This window comes from Arvicanthis niloticus, chromosome 3, assembly GCF_011762505.2.
Source record: "Arvicanthis niloticus isolate mArvNil1 chromosome 3, mArvNil1.pat.X, whole genome shotgun sequence".
Lineage (NCBI taxonomy): Eukaryota > Metazoa > Chordata > Mammalia > Rodentia > Muridae > Arvicanthis > Arvicanthis niloticus.
Genome location: NC_047660.1, coordinates 122,739,592 through 122,754,188, shown reverse-complemented (window position 1 = coordinate 122,754,188; position 14,597 = coordinate 122,739,592). Strand labels below are relative to the sequence as shown.

The 14,597-nt window shown below is 39.7% G+C and overlaps 1 protein-coding gene and 1 pseudogene across 2 annotated transcripts in view; one reads left to right on the top strand and one right to left on the bottom strand.

Annotated features, from left to right (window-relative positions):
• The window catches only part of Fam117b (family with sequence similarity 117 member B), a 71,707-nt gene that overhangs the window by 29,247 nt on the left and 27,863 nt on the right, over positions 1–14,597 (top strand). For both annotated transcript variants that reach the window (XM_034498304.2, XM_076931832.1), the window contains exons 2-4: positions 7,436–7,587; positions 11,230–11,319; positions 14,070–14,183. In XM_034498304.2, coding sequence (XP_034354195.2) covers positions 7,436–7,587; positions 11,230–11,319; positions 14,070–14,183 — 356 coding nt within the window. The remainder of the gene's footprint in view (positions 1–7,435; positions 7,588–11,229; positions 11,320–14,069; positions 14,184–14,597) is intronic.
• LOC117705126 (putative arginine--tRNA ligase, mitochondrial pseudogene) lies at positions 8,896–11,019 on the bottom strand (annotated as a pseudogene).

Here is a 14,597-nt window from a genome sequence, read left to right as displayed (position 1 = left end):
ATTGCAAGGTTGTACATGGATTAGCCCAACTAAAGGAAGGGATGAGGGTGATGTCAGCATAGAAAGAGACTTGGAGGCATGGGATAGCAGGGACTGCTGTACACACAGCTCAAGAGGGATTGGAGCTGGAGATAGTCTGTCAGGTTGTAAAGGGTCTTGTTGGCTATCAGTCCCTTCCTCTGGACGTCTGTATCTGAGACTGGAAACTTTGAGTCATCTTTTCTTCCAAGATTCCCCACCCCTCCATAACCTCTTCATAATTAATTAGGGGCAACTGATCTGTCCATTCTCAGGACTTCATTGAAAAAGAATTATGACAAGGTAAATGTATAAACTGTTCTCACCAGGCTGTGACGTAGTCTTTGTATTTTCTAGGGCTTACCACATTTCACCCCATAGACCTTTAGTCAGTGTTTACCTGAGTGGTTTAAGGGAAAGCAGGTTCAACACAGAAAATGTTTGTTTAAAGTTTTTTTTTTAAATATTTTATTGTTATGATCTTAAATTATGAACGTTTGAGTATCTGCCTGGTTTGAGTATCTGGTTCCTGTGTATATGAGTGTAGGTTCCTGTGAAAGTCATAGACATCAGGTCCCTCTCAAGCCAGACCTAGAGGTGCCTAGAGGTGTTTTCTAAGACTTAAATCCAGGTCTCTATAAGACCAGTATGTGGTTTTAATTACTGAGTCCTATTAAATTTATTTTTAATTATATTTATTTGTGTGTGTATAAATGTACATGTTGAGGTCAGAGAATAGATAGTAGCAGTCAGTTTTTGCTTTCAGCCATGTGATTAGACTCGGTCATCAGGCTTGGTGGCAAGCGGTTTTACACAACAAGCCATATTACAGATGAGCCATCTCATTGACCATAAGAAAATGTTTAGGATTTTTACTTGTGACCATATGTAACTCTTCCTTTCTCTGTGTGACTATAAAAATAATAACTCCAATGATTTGGGGAAGTTTGGTAGAAGTTTAACTGTTGGGTAATTGGAAATCTTGAAATGAAATCAGGCCTGTTTATACAGTTTTTTTGGCTGGTGTGCTGATGGGAAAGAAAGCAGTGGCAGGTCTTGTTGGAGAAATGTACCAGACAACTTGAGCTATTCAACTCTGCACAAACATACATGTTTGTGAATGGACTTTCTGCCCTAGATGTCAACATTTTTTTTGCAGTTATCCCATATAGTAATTATTTAATTAGAACACACATGAACATGTTATTTATTGCTTTTCATTTCTTATAATAATTTGGGTACATATTTTCTTGAATTTATGGGCATGATTTTTTTAAATGATTTATTTATTTATTTATTTATTTTATGTATATGAGTGCTCTATCTGCATGTACACCTGCATGCCAGAAGAGGCATCAGAGTTCATTATAGATGATCATAAGCCACCATGTGATTGATGAGAATTGAACTCAGGACCTTTGGAAGAGCAGCCAGTGCTCTTAACCACTGAGCCACCTCTCCAGCCCTGACATGACATTTTTATTCTCTTGAATCAAAATATGCTGTAAGAGAAAGTTCTGTGTACATTGAGAAAAAAAATTTTTTTACACAAAGTTTCTCTGTGATAGTTCGCTTTTATAACAGGCATTGCTTTTGTGAAATAGTTGCCACTGTCTAGGACAGTGTGTTGAAGCAGCTCATGTGATGATCCATACAGCTGCTGTAACTTATTGCGTTAGTGGAGTTGAGTCTTTTGTAACTAAACTCTGAAACTTAGAACTAACTACGCAAGACCTTTATGACAATAGTGTAAAACAGAATTGTCCAGAAGTATTCTCACACGTGATGGCATTAAGAAGAGCAAGGTACTGGCCATTATATAGAATTAGAACAATCACGTTGTCAGTATAATCTTACCTGTTTCTTTGTGTGCATTTGAGTGCTTATAAGGAGTTATCCTTAGTTGTCCTCTACTTATGTTTTAAGACAGTGTCCTTCACTGAACCTGGAACTAGTTTGAATAACTTGGGACCAGCAAACCATAGGATTCTTCCTGTCTCTGTCCCAGCACTGAGATTGCAAGCACATGCCACCATACCAGTTTTTTACGAGGAGGTATGGACTTAGGTCCTCATATTTGAATGGCAAGTGCTTTACTGACAGCCACCTATCTCCCTAGCCTTTATTTACTATTTTTTAAGATAAGTATGGAATACATTATAGATTTCAGCAGTCGAGAAGCTGAAGCAGGAGGCTAGCGTGAGCCAGTTGAAATCTGCTTGGGCAATACCATATCTCCAAAAAAAAAAAAAAGTATAAAGCCCATATTAAAGTTAAATGTAAATTAACAAAGCTTACCCTTACCTGACCTCTCCCCCACATTAAAAAGGAAAGAAAGAAAAATTATATTAGATATTTCTGTAGAAAGCATGACACAGTAAAGTCATGCATTGTAAATAGCAGACTCTTGTACTGAACCAGGTAATGAGGCGAAATCCAGAGATATTATTTGTCCTAGTCAGGGTTACCATTGTTGTGATGAAACACCATGACAAAGCAAGTAAGGGAGAGAAGAGTTCACTTGGCTTAATCTTCTACATTACTGTTAATCATTGAAAAAGTCAGGACAGGAACTCAAGCAGGGCAAGGACCTGGAGGCAGGAGCCAGTGCAGAGGCCATGGAGGGATGCTGCTTATGGGCTTGCTCCTCATGGCTTGTTTGGCCTGCTTTCTTAAAGAACCCAGGACCAACACCCCAGGGATGGTATACAATGGACACTTCAATCACTTCCATATCAATCACTAAGTAAGAAAATTCCCTACAGCTGGATCTTCTGAAGGCATTTTCTCAGTTGAGGCTCCCTCCTTTTCAGTGACTCTAGTTTGTGTGAAGCTGACATAAAACTAGCCAGCACATTATTTAATAGTGCACGTGCTTATATGAAAAAGAGAAATTCAAATTCATGGACTTTTGAAATGTAATAATTAAACGTATTACAATTTTTACTTTGTGTGGCAGGGGCACAGGGGTTAGGGGGACTGTCTGCCAGAATGTTCAGGTGGTCAGAGGGCAACTTGCAATAGTCAGTTCTCTATTTCCATCATGTGGGGTCCAGGAATCAAACTCTGGTTGTCAAGTTTGATGGCAAGTGCTTTTAATCTGCTGAGCCTTCTCTTGAGACATTTTAGTGTAACAGGGTTGGGGGTTTTCTTTAAGGGTAACACTTTGCTTTATTTTGTTTCAGAGTTCTGTATCAGCAGATCAGTTTTACAGGGCTCGCCTCATCTAGGATGAGATTTTACTATTATCTCCTATATTGGCTACTTTTTGCATTGTTTTATAAAGTGCATGAAAGAAGGAAAGCAGGATTTATCTAGCACACAGTGTCAGGGCATGCAGCCCTTCATGGCTGAAGGTGGGTTGGTGGCAGCAGGCATGTGGCTGCAGGAGCCTGCTCATACCTGGATAGATCAGAAGTAGACACAGAGCTGAAGACAGGCAGGAATGTAAACTTGAAGGCCTGCCCCACAGTGACCCAGCGTCCTCCAGCTAGGCCTTTCCCACAGCCTCCCAGGGCAGCATAAGGAGCCTGTGGGGACATTTTGCATTTTGACATCTTTGGCTATGGTGCTCTGTCCAGATAAGTTATGCAGAGTGTAACTTTGTCACTGTGAAAAACACTGAGCCACACTGTGAAGCCATGAGAGTGCCACATAAGGTCTTGGCTGTATACGCTTAACATTGCCTTAACAGCACAGAAGTAGCCAGGCACAATATGTGAATGTCTGTTACAAAAAAACTTCATTTATGGGCACTAAAATTTGAATTTTATGTAATTTTTCTATATTTAAGAATAAGTTGATTTTTTTCTATCCATTTAAAAATATACATGCAAATTAGTAGGGTGAGGATCAGATTTGGCCCATGGCCTGTAGCCTCCCTAAATTTAGGTATAAAAAAATGAAAAAAAATCTCAAAACCTAATAGTAATTTTTTAATCTTTTCATCATTTTATTTAAAAACACAGTACTTAGATACAAAAAACAAACAAGCCATCAGGCTTGGGAAGTAGAGGACAGACTGATCTACAGAGCTAGTTCTAGGATAGCCAGGGCTACACAGAGAAACCCTGTCTACGGAAAAACAACAAAAATCACATGTCTGGTGCTACAGGGCACTGAGGTTTATCTTGGTTTATCAAGACTTGGTCTGTTTTGTTAATAGAATTAAAATGTAAACAGTGATTTAGTTGTCAACTAGAATTCTGGGATTTATACTATTGTAGGTTTCTTTATAACCTACAGGTGTTTTTTATTAACACGTGTCTCTCAAGTGTGCCCTATGATGTCATTCTTAGGACCTGCCTTCTTCTCCTTGCTCTGTCTGGCTCTCATACTGAGTCCCCTCAATTTGCTTATGGAGAGTTCTCGCACTTGTGATTCTGAAGAAACCCAGTTTTGGTCACAGCATTGGTCAAGGCCATTTTAGGAAATAAAAAGCAGCTGAGTTCTTGGGGACATCAAACATTAGGGGAAATTTACCAGGGAGTAGAAGTTTGAAGCTAAATATTGGCACATACTTGCTCTGTGTTCAGAGTTGGTGCCAAGAGTTAAACACGCCCTGGGCTGAAACCTGTGCTTTTTGCTTGTTTTTATTTTTGTCACCCTGATCTTAATTCCCACATTGTCATCTCCTATTTTGGGTTGATTTTGTTTTTAAGGTCTCTTTATTAGTAGTTATTGTTGTGTTGTTACAGTAAATGCCTACTTACACTCACTCACTGCTTGCTTTACTTTGCTTCTTAGACTGTTTGGTTCGGTTTCCTCCTTTCTGTGGTATTTTTCTTTAAAAATCATTGTCAGAGATTGTCTTTGGTTGTTAAGTCATCTTTGTCTGATTTTCAGTGTCTTACCCTTTGTAGGAGTACATTTACCACAGCAGATGTGTGGAGACAGCTTTAGGGAGTCATTTTCCCCTCCCACCATGTGACTGGGCACTGGGGATTGAATAGGTTGCCAGACTTGGTGGCAAATGCTTTTTACTTGCTGAGCTACCTTGCTGGCCCAGGGTATCATAAACTGTTAGTTTTCTAATTCCATGAACTTGCCTCAGTGTCTTAAGCCTCTGCTCTTACTGACAGAACTATTCATCCTTTTCTTCTTGTGCTTCTCCAAGGTTGATTTTGTTTGTAGAAGTGTGTAGTTTATGTTGAGATCCTGCTTCAGTTTCATTCTGAAGACTATCTTTTATCAGTTCTGGAAGATCATTATCATTTTCAACAATGTTTCTTGCTGATTTATCCTTCTGAATTTACATTGCATATGTGTTGCAGTAAATATCTCATTAGTTTCCTTCTTCCATTTCTTAAGTTTTGTTTGTATTTTATTTATTGTTTGTGCCACCTTTTTCAATAATTGCTGTTACTCCAAAGAATTTTAAATATCTCAGTTCACTAATTCATTCTCGTAAGTTTTCCCCTTATTTCTTGTGTGTGTGTGTGTGTGTGTGTGTGTGTGTGTGTGTGTGTGTGTGTGTTCAGAATGGAGCTTACTAGATAGCCTTCTCTGGCCCAGAAGTTGATGTGTTGTGGACTAGCCTGGCCTTAAACTCACAGATCTCCTGCCTCAGCCCACCAGGTGATAGGATTAAAAGCATGTGCCATCGCCCACAAATTCTTTTAAACTTTTTAAATGTCTAATGTATGTACTGGGCTTTGTTTGTTTTTGTTTGTTTTGTTTGTTTGTTTTAAGATTTATTTATTCACTGTAGCTGTCTTCAGACACACCAGAAGAAGAGGGCATCCGATCCCATTACAGATGGTTGTGGGCCACCATGTGGTTGCTGGGATTTGAACTCAGGACCTCTGGAAGAGCAGTCAGTGCTCTTAACCGCTGAGCCATCTCTCCAGCCCCTGAACTTTGTTTTTATTTCTGTAGTTGTAACAGATCAAAGCTAGGGCCTCATGCATGCTAGGTCTATGCTTTAGTTAGTTACTACTAAATTTCCAATCTCAGCAGTCCTTTTTAAAACTTTACTTGTTATTACTATACATATATTGTATGATAGCTATATATAGGACACATGTCACAGCATGTGTATGTGGAGAAAAATAAAGACCACTTTGTAAAGTTGGTTATTTCCTTCATCTTTTTGTGATCTGGGAATTGGACTCGGGTCATCAGGTTTTATCAGCAAGTGCTTTTAGCTGTTAAAGCATTTCACTGGGAACTGGGGGTAGCCACCAGCAAGTCCTAGATGCCAGGAAAGAAGAGACTCCCAGGACCCAACTGGGGATGAGATTAGCTGAAATGCCCAACAAAGGAGAGGGAGAACCTGAGAGTTCTGGATATGATATTTTTGCATATCCAGAGGTTAGGCAAGGCCCCTGGTTAGGGGATGGAGCCACCTACTCATCTCCAAATTCTTAACCTAGAGTGGCTCCTGTCTAAAGGAAATAGGGGACAAAGGGTGGAGCAGAGACTGCAGGAAAGGCCATCCAGAGCTGGCCCCACCTGGGGATCAATCCCATATGCAGACACCAAACCCAGACACTATTGTGGATGCCAAGAAGTGCTTGCTGACAAGAGCCTGATACAGCTGTCTCCTGAGAGGCTCTGCCAGAGCTTGACAAATACAGAGGTGATGCTCACAGCCAACAATTGAACTGAGCACAGGGTCCCGGAGTTAGAGAAAGGACTGAAGGAGCTGAAGGGGTTTACAACCCCATAGGAAGAACAACAGTATCAACTAACCAGACCCCCAGAGCTCCCAGGGACTAAACTACCAACCAAGGAGTACACATGGAGGGACCCATGGCTCCAGCTACATATGTAGCAGAGGATGGCCTTGTTGGGCATCAGTGGGAGGAGAGGCCCTTGGTCCTGTAAAGGCTCAATGCCCCAGTGTAGGGGAATGCCAAGGCAGTGAGGTGGGAGTGGGTTGGTGGGAGGGGGAACATCCTCATAGAAGCAGGGGGAAGGTGGATGGGATAGGAGATTTCCAGAGGGGAAACCAGGAAAGGGGATAGCATTTGAAATGTAAATACATAAAATATCCAATAAAAAAGAAAGAAAGAAAGTGCTATCAAGTTAGAACGGACATAAGCATGTGAAAAAAAAAACTGTTAGGGAGTTGTTTGTCCATATCTCTCTCAATCAGGAACTGTATTTTCTAAGGGTCCTTATTCATATTTGTTTCTTAGAGTCAGACTTAAGAGTATGCATAGCTACTTGCTAAGGAGAAATACTAGGCTGAAGCCTCAAGGTTCTGAACTAACAGTATTTGCTTATTTTAAAATATACTACGTATGAAATGATAGCATATAGCCCTTTGGAATCAGCTGTGTTATCAATACCTTGTTCCTTCTGTTTTTATGGTCAGTGTTTTTGGTTGGGCCGGGGCTTTGCATATTTAGGTTGGAGAACTTCTATAAAGCTTAAAACTTTTTTTAAATTAACACTTTTGCTTTATACCTAGGTGACAAAACACGCCCACCTTCCTCAAGCCCCTCCAGCATTATCCGACGCACTTCCTCCCTGGATACTCTCGCAGCTCCATACCTTGCTGGACACTGGCCCCGAGACAGTCGTGGGCAAGCCGCACCCTGCATGAGGGACAAGGCCACACAGGTAGGTTTCTCTTACTTGTTCTTCTCTGAAGCATTGAGTGCACACCAGAATTTTCTCAGAAGCTTTTCAGAAGTACAGGTTTCCAGGCCTACCTTTCAGATATTCATCTGGATTTGTTTGACCTGGGAGCATGCATTTCTAAAAGTTCTCAAAAATAACTCCCATAGACATATATAATTGTGAACATACTTCCCCTATTTATTTCTTAGAACTTAGGTTACAGTCTCACAATATTTTCATGTCTGGAATTTGGACTCAAAAAATTGTAATAATAGGATTATTCTGTATACTGTTTATTTTTGTGCCCCAAAACCTTCATATATTGGGAGAACTATAGTACATTGTTGATTTTGTGTTTGTGTTCACACATCTGCATGCTTATACTGTAGAGTGCTAGAGTGCATATAGAAATCAAAGGGACTCTAGGGATTAAACACAGGTGGTCAGCAGTGCACCATCATACACTGCTAAGCCCATTTACTATAGGGTTCATAGATGTAAACATCTCAACAAATGGTAGTCTGAAGGTGAAGCTTCGTACTTTTACATCTATCTGACTAGTTAAAAGGATGTTAGAAAGTCAACATATCATTTATAAATTTATAGTTGAAGTCCGGGGACTGGAGAGATGGCTCAGGGGTTAAGAGCACCGACTGCTCTACCAGAGGTCCTGAGTTCAATTCCCAGCAACCACATTGTGGCTCAACAACCATCTGTAATGGAATCTGTTGCCCTCTTCTTGTGTACATGAGGACAGTGACAGCGTACCTTCATACATAAATAAATAAACCTTTAAAAAAAAAAAAGAGTTGAAGTCCAGCTAGGAGGTGGTGGCACGTGCCTTTAATCTCAGCATTTGGGAGGCAGAGGCAGGCAGAGCTCTGAGGCCAGCCTGGTCTATAGAGTGAGTTCCAGGAAAACCAGGACTACACAGAGAAACCCTGTCAAGAAAAAAATATTGAAGTCCAATAGTGTACAAATAGTTCATGAGTGCATGCTAGTTTGAAGTTTCTTTTTATAGTATTACCACACTGTAGTTAATTAAACATTTATACAGTCATTTATCCATTGTTTTTCATACTTACTAGACAGTGAATCCCAGTAGGGTGAAGCTGTGTCTGGTTTATTGTTGCTGTTTTCTCAGGGTTATACCTGACTAGTAAGTGCTTAAGGAGATTTTGAGGAGCATTTGCAAAAACAGTGGATCAGCAGCACAGTATTCCACTCTTGGTAATGGAGAATGAAAGGCTGTAAAGACTTCTAATACTGTTGGCAGTTACATTTTTGCATTAAAAAACTAATTATAAACTACATCCTACATAGAGGACTTACCCCAAGAAACTCCATTTTATTGGTTAGGACAGATTAGACAAACGGGTTTGAAAGCATAAAGCCTGGCCCCAGCCACTTCAGGAGGGCTACTTTGTACAGCTGCAAGGTGACTAAAAGGTAACTAGCAATGTGCCTAAGATTAAAAGTACCTCATAGAACTTAAGAAGGTGCTGGAGCATAGAAACAGACAATGGCTTTTGTAAATAGGCAATGCTTAAACCCATTGCAGTAACCACATCCAAAAGTCTTTTCCAGACTCTGGAGGCAGGTCTGGGTGTGTCATAGGCAGATCCCAGTGTCCCCATGACACTGGAAGTGTTGTTGAACTGAGAGTCACAATAGGAGTAAACCTCTGGAGACCTGAGTGATTGATGGGAGTTGTGAGCCCAGCCCTGTCAGCAGTCTCCTGTGGGTTCTCCAGTTTTAATCCTAATGGAAGCCATGTTCTCTAGCATCCTTGATTGAATGTTATCTAAGATGTCTCCCAGAACAGTGGCTCCAAATCTGAGTCTGCATTTCCTTCACTATCCCAGAAGGTACATGCTAGCACCATTCTATTTGTTGACATTCCATGACCTCCACCACTTGGAATATGTGTTGAAAATGCCTCCCCTCCCACTTTATCTGTCATATAAATCATTATACCAGAATTACACTTGTTCATGTGATCTGTAGTAGCTGCAAGTTCCCAAGTTGCATAAAGAGAAGTTCCCTCACTTCACATCACAGTGCAGATAGAAGAGAGATCTGCATTTCCCTATGTTGTTATCTGTAGAAGTTTTTGTTTAAACTCTAGCAACTTTAAGACATTTTGAGCCTTTTTATAATGAAACAATTCTCCTGAGTATTCATCAGTATATTCTAGATACTTGTAAATTGGAATGTACTCTTCAGTGCTCAAGTCCCAAAATCTTTGCCACTTTGAAAATGCCTGCATGCCACCCAGTGTTAGTCAATAGAAGAATTCATGTACCAATTTTGCTATATTTTTATCATTTGTTGCTTCAATATTAGTTTGTATATAACTTCAGAGAGTTTGTAAGTCTAATCCTGCAAAGGATTGGACTAGAGCTTTTCTTCATAACCAGACAGTTGGAAACCAGTTCCCAGGACGACACACTGTGTGTCCCATCTCCAAAACAAGTTATTCTTTTTTTTTTGTTTGTTTGTTTGTTTTCCAAGACAGTTTGTCTGTGTAGCCCTGGCTGTCCTGGAATTCTCTCTGTAGACCAGGCTGGCCTCGAACTCAGATATCCTGCCTGTGCCTGCCTCCTGGGGTATCTGACTGAAGCGATACACCATCACACCTTGCTTAAAATAATTTTATTCTTGTTATTTGATGTCCTAAACTTTCTTTTAGATTTTATTTAAAATTTCCTGTGATGATAAATTGCAAATGTTCAACATGAAGGGTTTGGTTTTTTTTTGTTGGTGGTGGTGGTGGTTTTTTGTTTTGGTGTTTTTTTTTTTTTTTTTTTCACCATTAGGTTGACTCAATTTAACTACAGCCATCTTCTAGGGAAGAATAGAGAAAAAGCTGTCTCTTTAATCCACATTTTGAGCCATCTTCAATTGCTTGTTGCAGCAGTGCCTATGTTACTAATTCTGTTTAGTTTGCGGTTTAGAGTCCCAGGACCAGTACTGATTACCCTTACCACCAAACCACATTTAAGCTTCTCTGCTAGTCTCTGGATTTGACTTGAATGTCTGGTCTTGACTTGTCATTGTTGTTGTCTAGTTAAAAAATTCACAAAAAGCTGAAAATTTGCCACTTCTTGTTTAGAAACTGGAACTGCAAATAGCAATCAAGCTTTCTCTTGGGAGAGCCAGTACACTAGGATGCAGATAGATAGTTATTGCCGGATGCTGCGCTCTGTTTGCCAACCCCCTCTCCACATGTCCCACCTCTGGGCCAGTTCAGAATTTATGAATAACCTTATTAGTAAAAGAAATGAAAGAAAGGTTAAAACTGGTTATAATCAACTGATGCTAAGATATTTATGAGTAGTTTATGATGGTTAAAATATGCTAGAGAAATGGCTCAGTGTTTGAGAGCACTGTTCCCACAGAGGACTGGGGTTTATTTCTCAGCACCCACATGGTGGCTCACAGCAATCCGTAGACACACACAAGATACATATAGAGACATGCAGGCAAAATACTCAACACATAAAATAATAAAATCTTTAAAAATTTAAAATAGTTCTACCAGTTCTAAATTTTTATAGTATATATTATTTAATAGAAAAAGTCTGGTGTGATGTTGCTAAATACTTTTTGTTAAAATAACTTTTTTCCCATCTATGATAGACCGAGAGTGCATGGGCTGAAGAATATGAAAAGAAGAAAGGGTCTCATAAGCGCTCATCATCCTGGGGCAGTACAGAACAGCTTAAAGAGGTTAGCAAAATGTTCTCTGGAAGCAGAAGTTTGGCTTTTTCAATTTGATAGTTCCTTAAAGTTGTGGGCTGCAAATGTCATTTCCTGATGCAGGAAGGGTATGTATGTGTGCATGCATATCTTTGTGGGGATACATGCCTTCATGAATGTGTGAAAACCAGAGGGTAATGTCAGGTGTCGGCTACTTTCACATTTTTGAAATAAGAGGTCTTTGACTGAACTTATCACTGTTTTAGTTGTGCTACTGACCAGTGAGCTTTAGGGATCCATCTGTTTTTCTTCTACCTCCAGTTAATCCCACTAAATGACAGTAAAGACCATCACCCAAATTATTTGGTCAAATTAAGCAAGTTTTATTTTCTGTCTGGTGGGGTTATCTCTAAAATGGGCTTGAAATATTTTTGAAAATAAAGCATTGAACATAGTAAAAAGTGGGGCTTATATAGCCCAAAGATCTGTTAGGCTAGAGGGCTTTCCCGGAGTTGAGGGATTTCCAGAGGAATCTTGGTTATATAGGAACTTAGATGAACATTTTAAAATTATTTGGCAGAACATTTTACCAGGGTACATTCAAGGTATGAGTTAATTCTATAAGGTAGAGAACTTGTCAACTTGACTTTTGCAGCAAGCAGAAATAAACTTGTTCTGTCCTCATAACAAAATAGCTTGCATCCATAAGATGGAGTCCCAGCACAGGGGTTGTAGATGAGCATGGGTACTGCAGATCTGAACTCAGCTGTTCAGTGCGTGTGTAGCAAGCACTTTATCCCTAACAGCTTAGTGTACTTTCCCCCCTTTTACTTGAGAAATACTACAGAAAAGGTTACTATGTTGATTTGCCCCCCCCCCCCCACTCCCCAAATGTTTGAAGCCAGATATTGGCATATACCTATAATCTCAGCAGTCAGGGTATTGAGGCAGGAGGATTTCATTGCTGAGTTTTGGGCCTCCTGGGCCACACCCTCCCCCCAAAAAACCCATAAAAATAAGATTTGAACAGAAAAGGTGCATGTATTAACCTGATGATGCAAGGCTTGCTTTAAATAGAAGAGTTTGTATGCATCTAGAAATATATGCAGACATTAGACTTATAAAATTAGCGTGATTAAGAAACTGGCATTTTTCTGTGTATGATAGTATTTTTGAAATTTAGTAACTTGATTACAGATAGCATTGTGTTATTATTGTTTTCTGTGTATATAATTAATGTCATTTTAATTTACCCATAATAGAAGTAAAAGAGAAAAAAATCAGTCAAAGGATAATAATGAGATAGCCATTAAAATTGGATTTGTAGCTGGGCATGTTGCCACATACCTTTTATCCCAGCACTTGGGAATAGGAAGTAGGGTGATGAAGAGTTGAGGCTTAACTTGATGTGGTGGTTTGAATGAATGTCTCCCAAAATTTCATGCATTTGAATACTTTGTCCCCAGTTGGCAACACTGCTGAGGGATAGGTTTAAAAGGTATGGCCTTGCTGAACAAAGTATGTCACTGGGCATGGGCTTTGAGATTTCAAAGTCATGTGCCATTCCCCATTTGCTTTCTGCTTGTAAGTTCTCAGCTTCTTGTTCTAGCCACTATGTTTTGCTTCACCATCTGTTAGGATAAAATTGTGGTGAGAGGTAGGAGGTACCCTTGGCAGACCTGTGCCAAGCTGTGCCCCTGAGGAAAACATGTAGTGTAAGAGGCTTATTGGGGGAGGGGGATACTAAAGGCTGTCTCAGAGTGGGGACATGACTGAGAGATAGAGGCAGACAAGTGAGGCGGTGGGGGATGGGACATTGACATATCTGAGGTGGCTGGGGCCCTTTTATGCACAGCACACACCTGATGTATCTGGTGGCGGCAGGTGGTGACATCTGCTGCTGCTAGGTCCTTGAGAGCAGGCCAGTGGGAACACCTATTTGCTAATGGCATCATGGCCACTATTCCTCTATAAATGCAAGTCCAAACTTCCTCCTTTTGTAATATTTTGACTTGTGATATTTTATCACAGTAATACAAAAGTAGCTAATACACTTGGCTAATGAGATCCTGGCTCAGAAAACAGCAAAATTGTATTAGATACTTAAAGGTTTTATTTTAAGTATATTTCATGGCTTGGCATTCTTGTAGTTTTCTTCCTGTTGCTGTGATAAAACACTTTTAACCAAAAGCAGCTTGATGAGAAAAGGTTTTATTTGCTTAAAGTGAGAGAGAGAGAAAGGGGGGAAAGGATGAATATGGAGGCAGGAGCAAGCTGATGACGTTTCATCAAAACAGAGAGTACAGTGGAGTAAGCTCAATGCCTGCCCCAGTGATCCACCTCCTCCAGGAAGGCTTACCTCTAAGAGGTTCCATAACTTCCTCAGAACAGCACCACCAACCTAGGACCATGTGCTCAAATACATGAACCCATGGAAGGTAGTTCTCATTCAGATGTACACACGTGGCTTGATTTGTAAATACCATTTTAATTTTTTTTACATTTGTAAAGGCAATAAGAGAATAAGTTATTTCTAAAAGCATAATTTAAATGTTGAAAACTGTTTAATACTTGAAATCTCAAGACTAACAACAATGTTAAATGTACTTCTGTTTTTCTTTAAACCTATACATATATGTATAAAAATACTGATCAATTAGATTTTATAGTATGGTTTAAAATTTTAAAGTATTAAGGGTGAATTTATTGGTTCTTATTAAGCAAGAATATGTTTTTGTTTAGTGTGAAAAACACTTATTTCTGTCCATTCTTCCTTTCAGATTGCAAAATTACGCCAGCAACTACAGAGAAGCAAACACAGCAGCCGTCACCATCGAGATAAAGAAAGGCAGTCTCCATTCCATGGCAACCATGCAGCTATTAACCAGAGCCAGGTAAGGAAAGATTGCTTCTCTTCTAGGTTGTTTGTAATAATTTAGGATAGAATGTCCAAAACCATGTGTGAAACAGTGGTGTAAATACTAAACCATAGCCTTCCTCCTTCCCCCAGACTTATATAACAGTATTTCATCTAGAAGGTGTACCCAGTAACAGTTTAAAAGTATTTTCATTTATTTACTTTGGGACTTTTTTCCAGATAGGGTCTCTTTACACAGCCTTGGCTATCTTGGAACTCATTATGTGGAGCAGGATGAACTCACAGATACCTACTTTCTGTGTTTATTCCCCATCTGTGTTTACTCCTGGTCACTTCAGAGTTAAGATGGAATTTTATGAAATTACATGGTACACTGTAGGAGTTGAAAAGCTTTAGAAGTGATTTTTGAATACCAGTTTATTAATGTGAG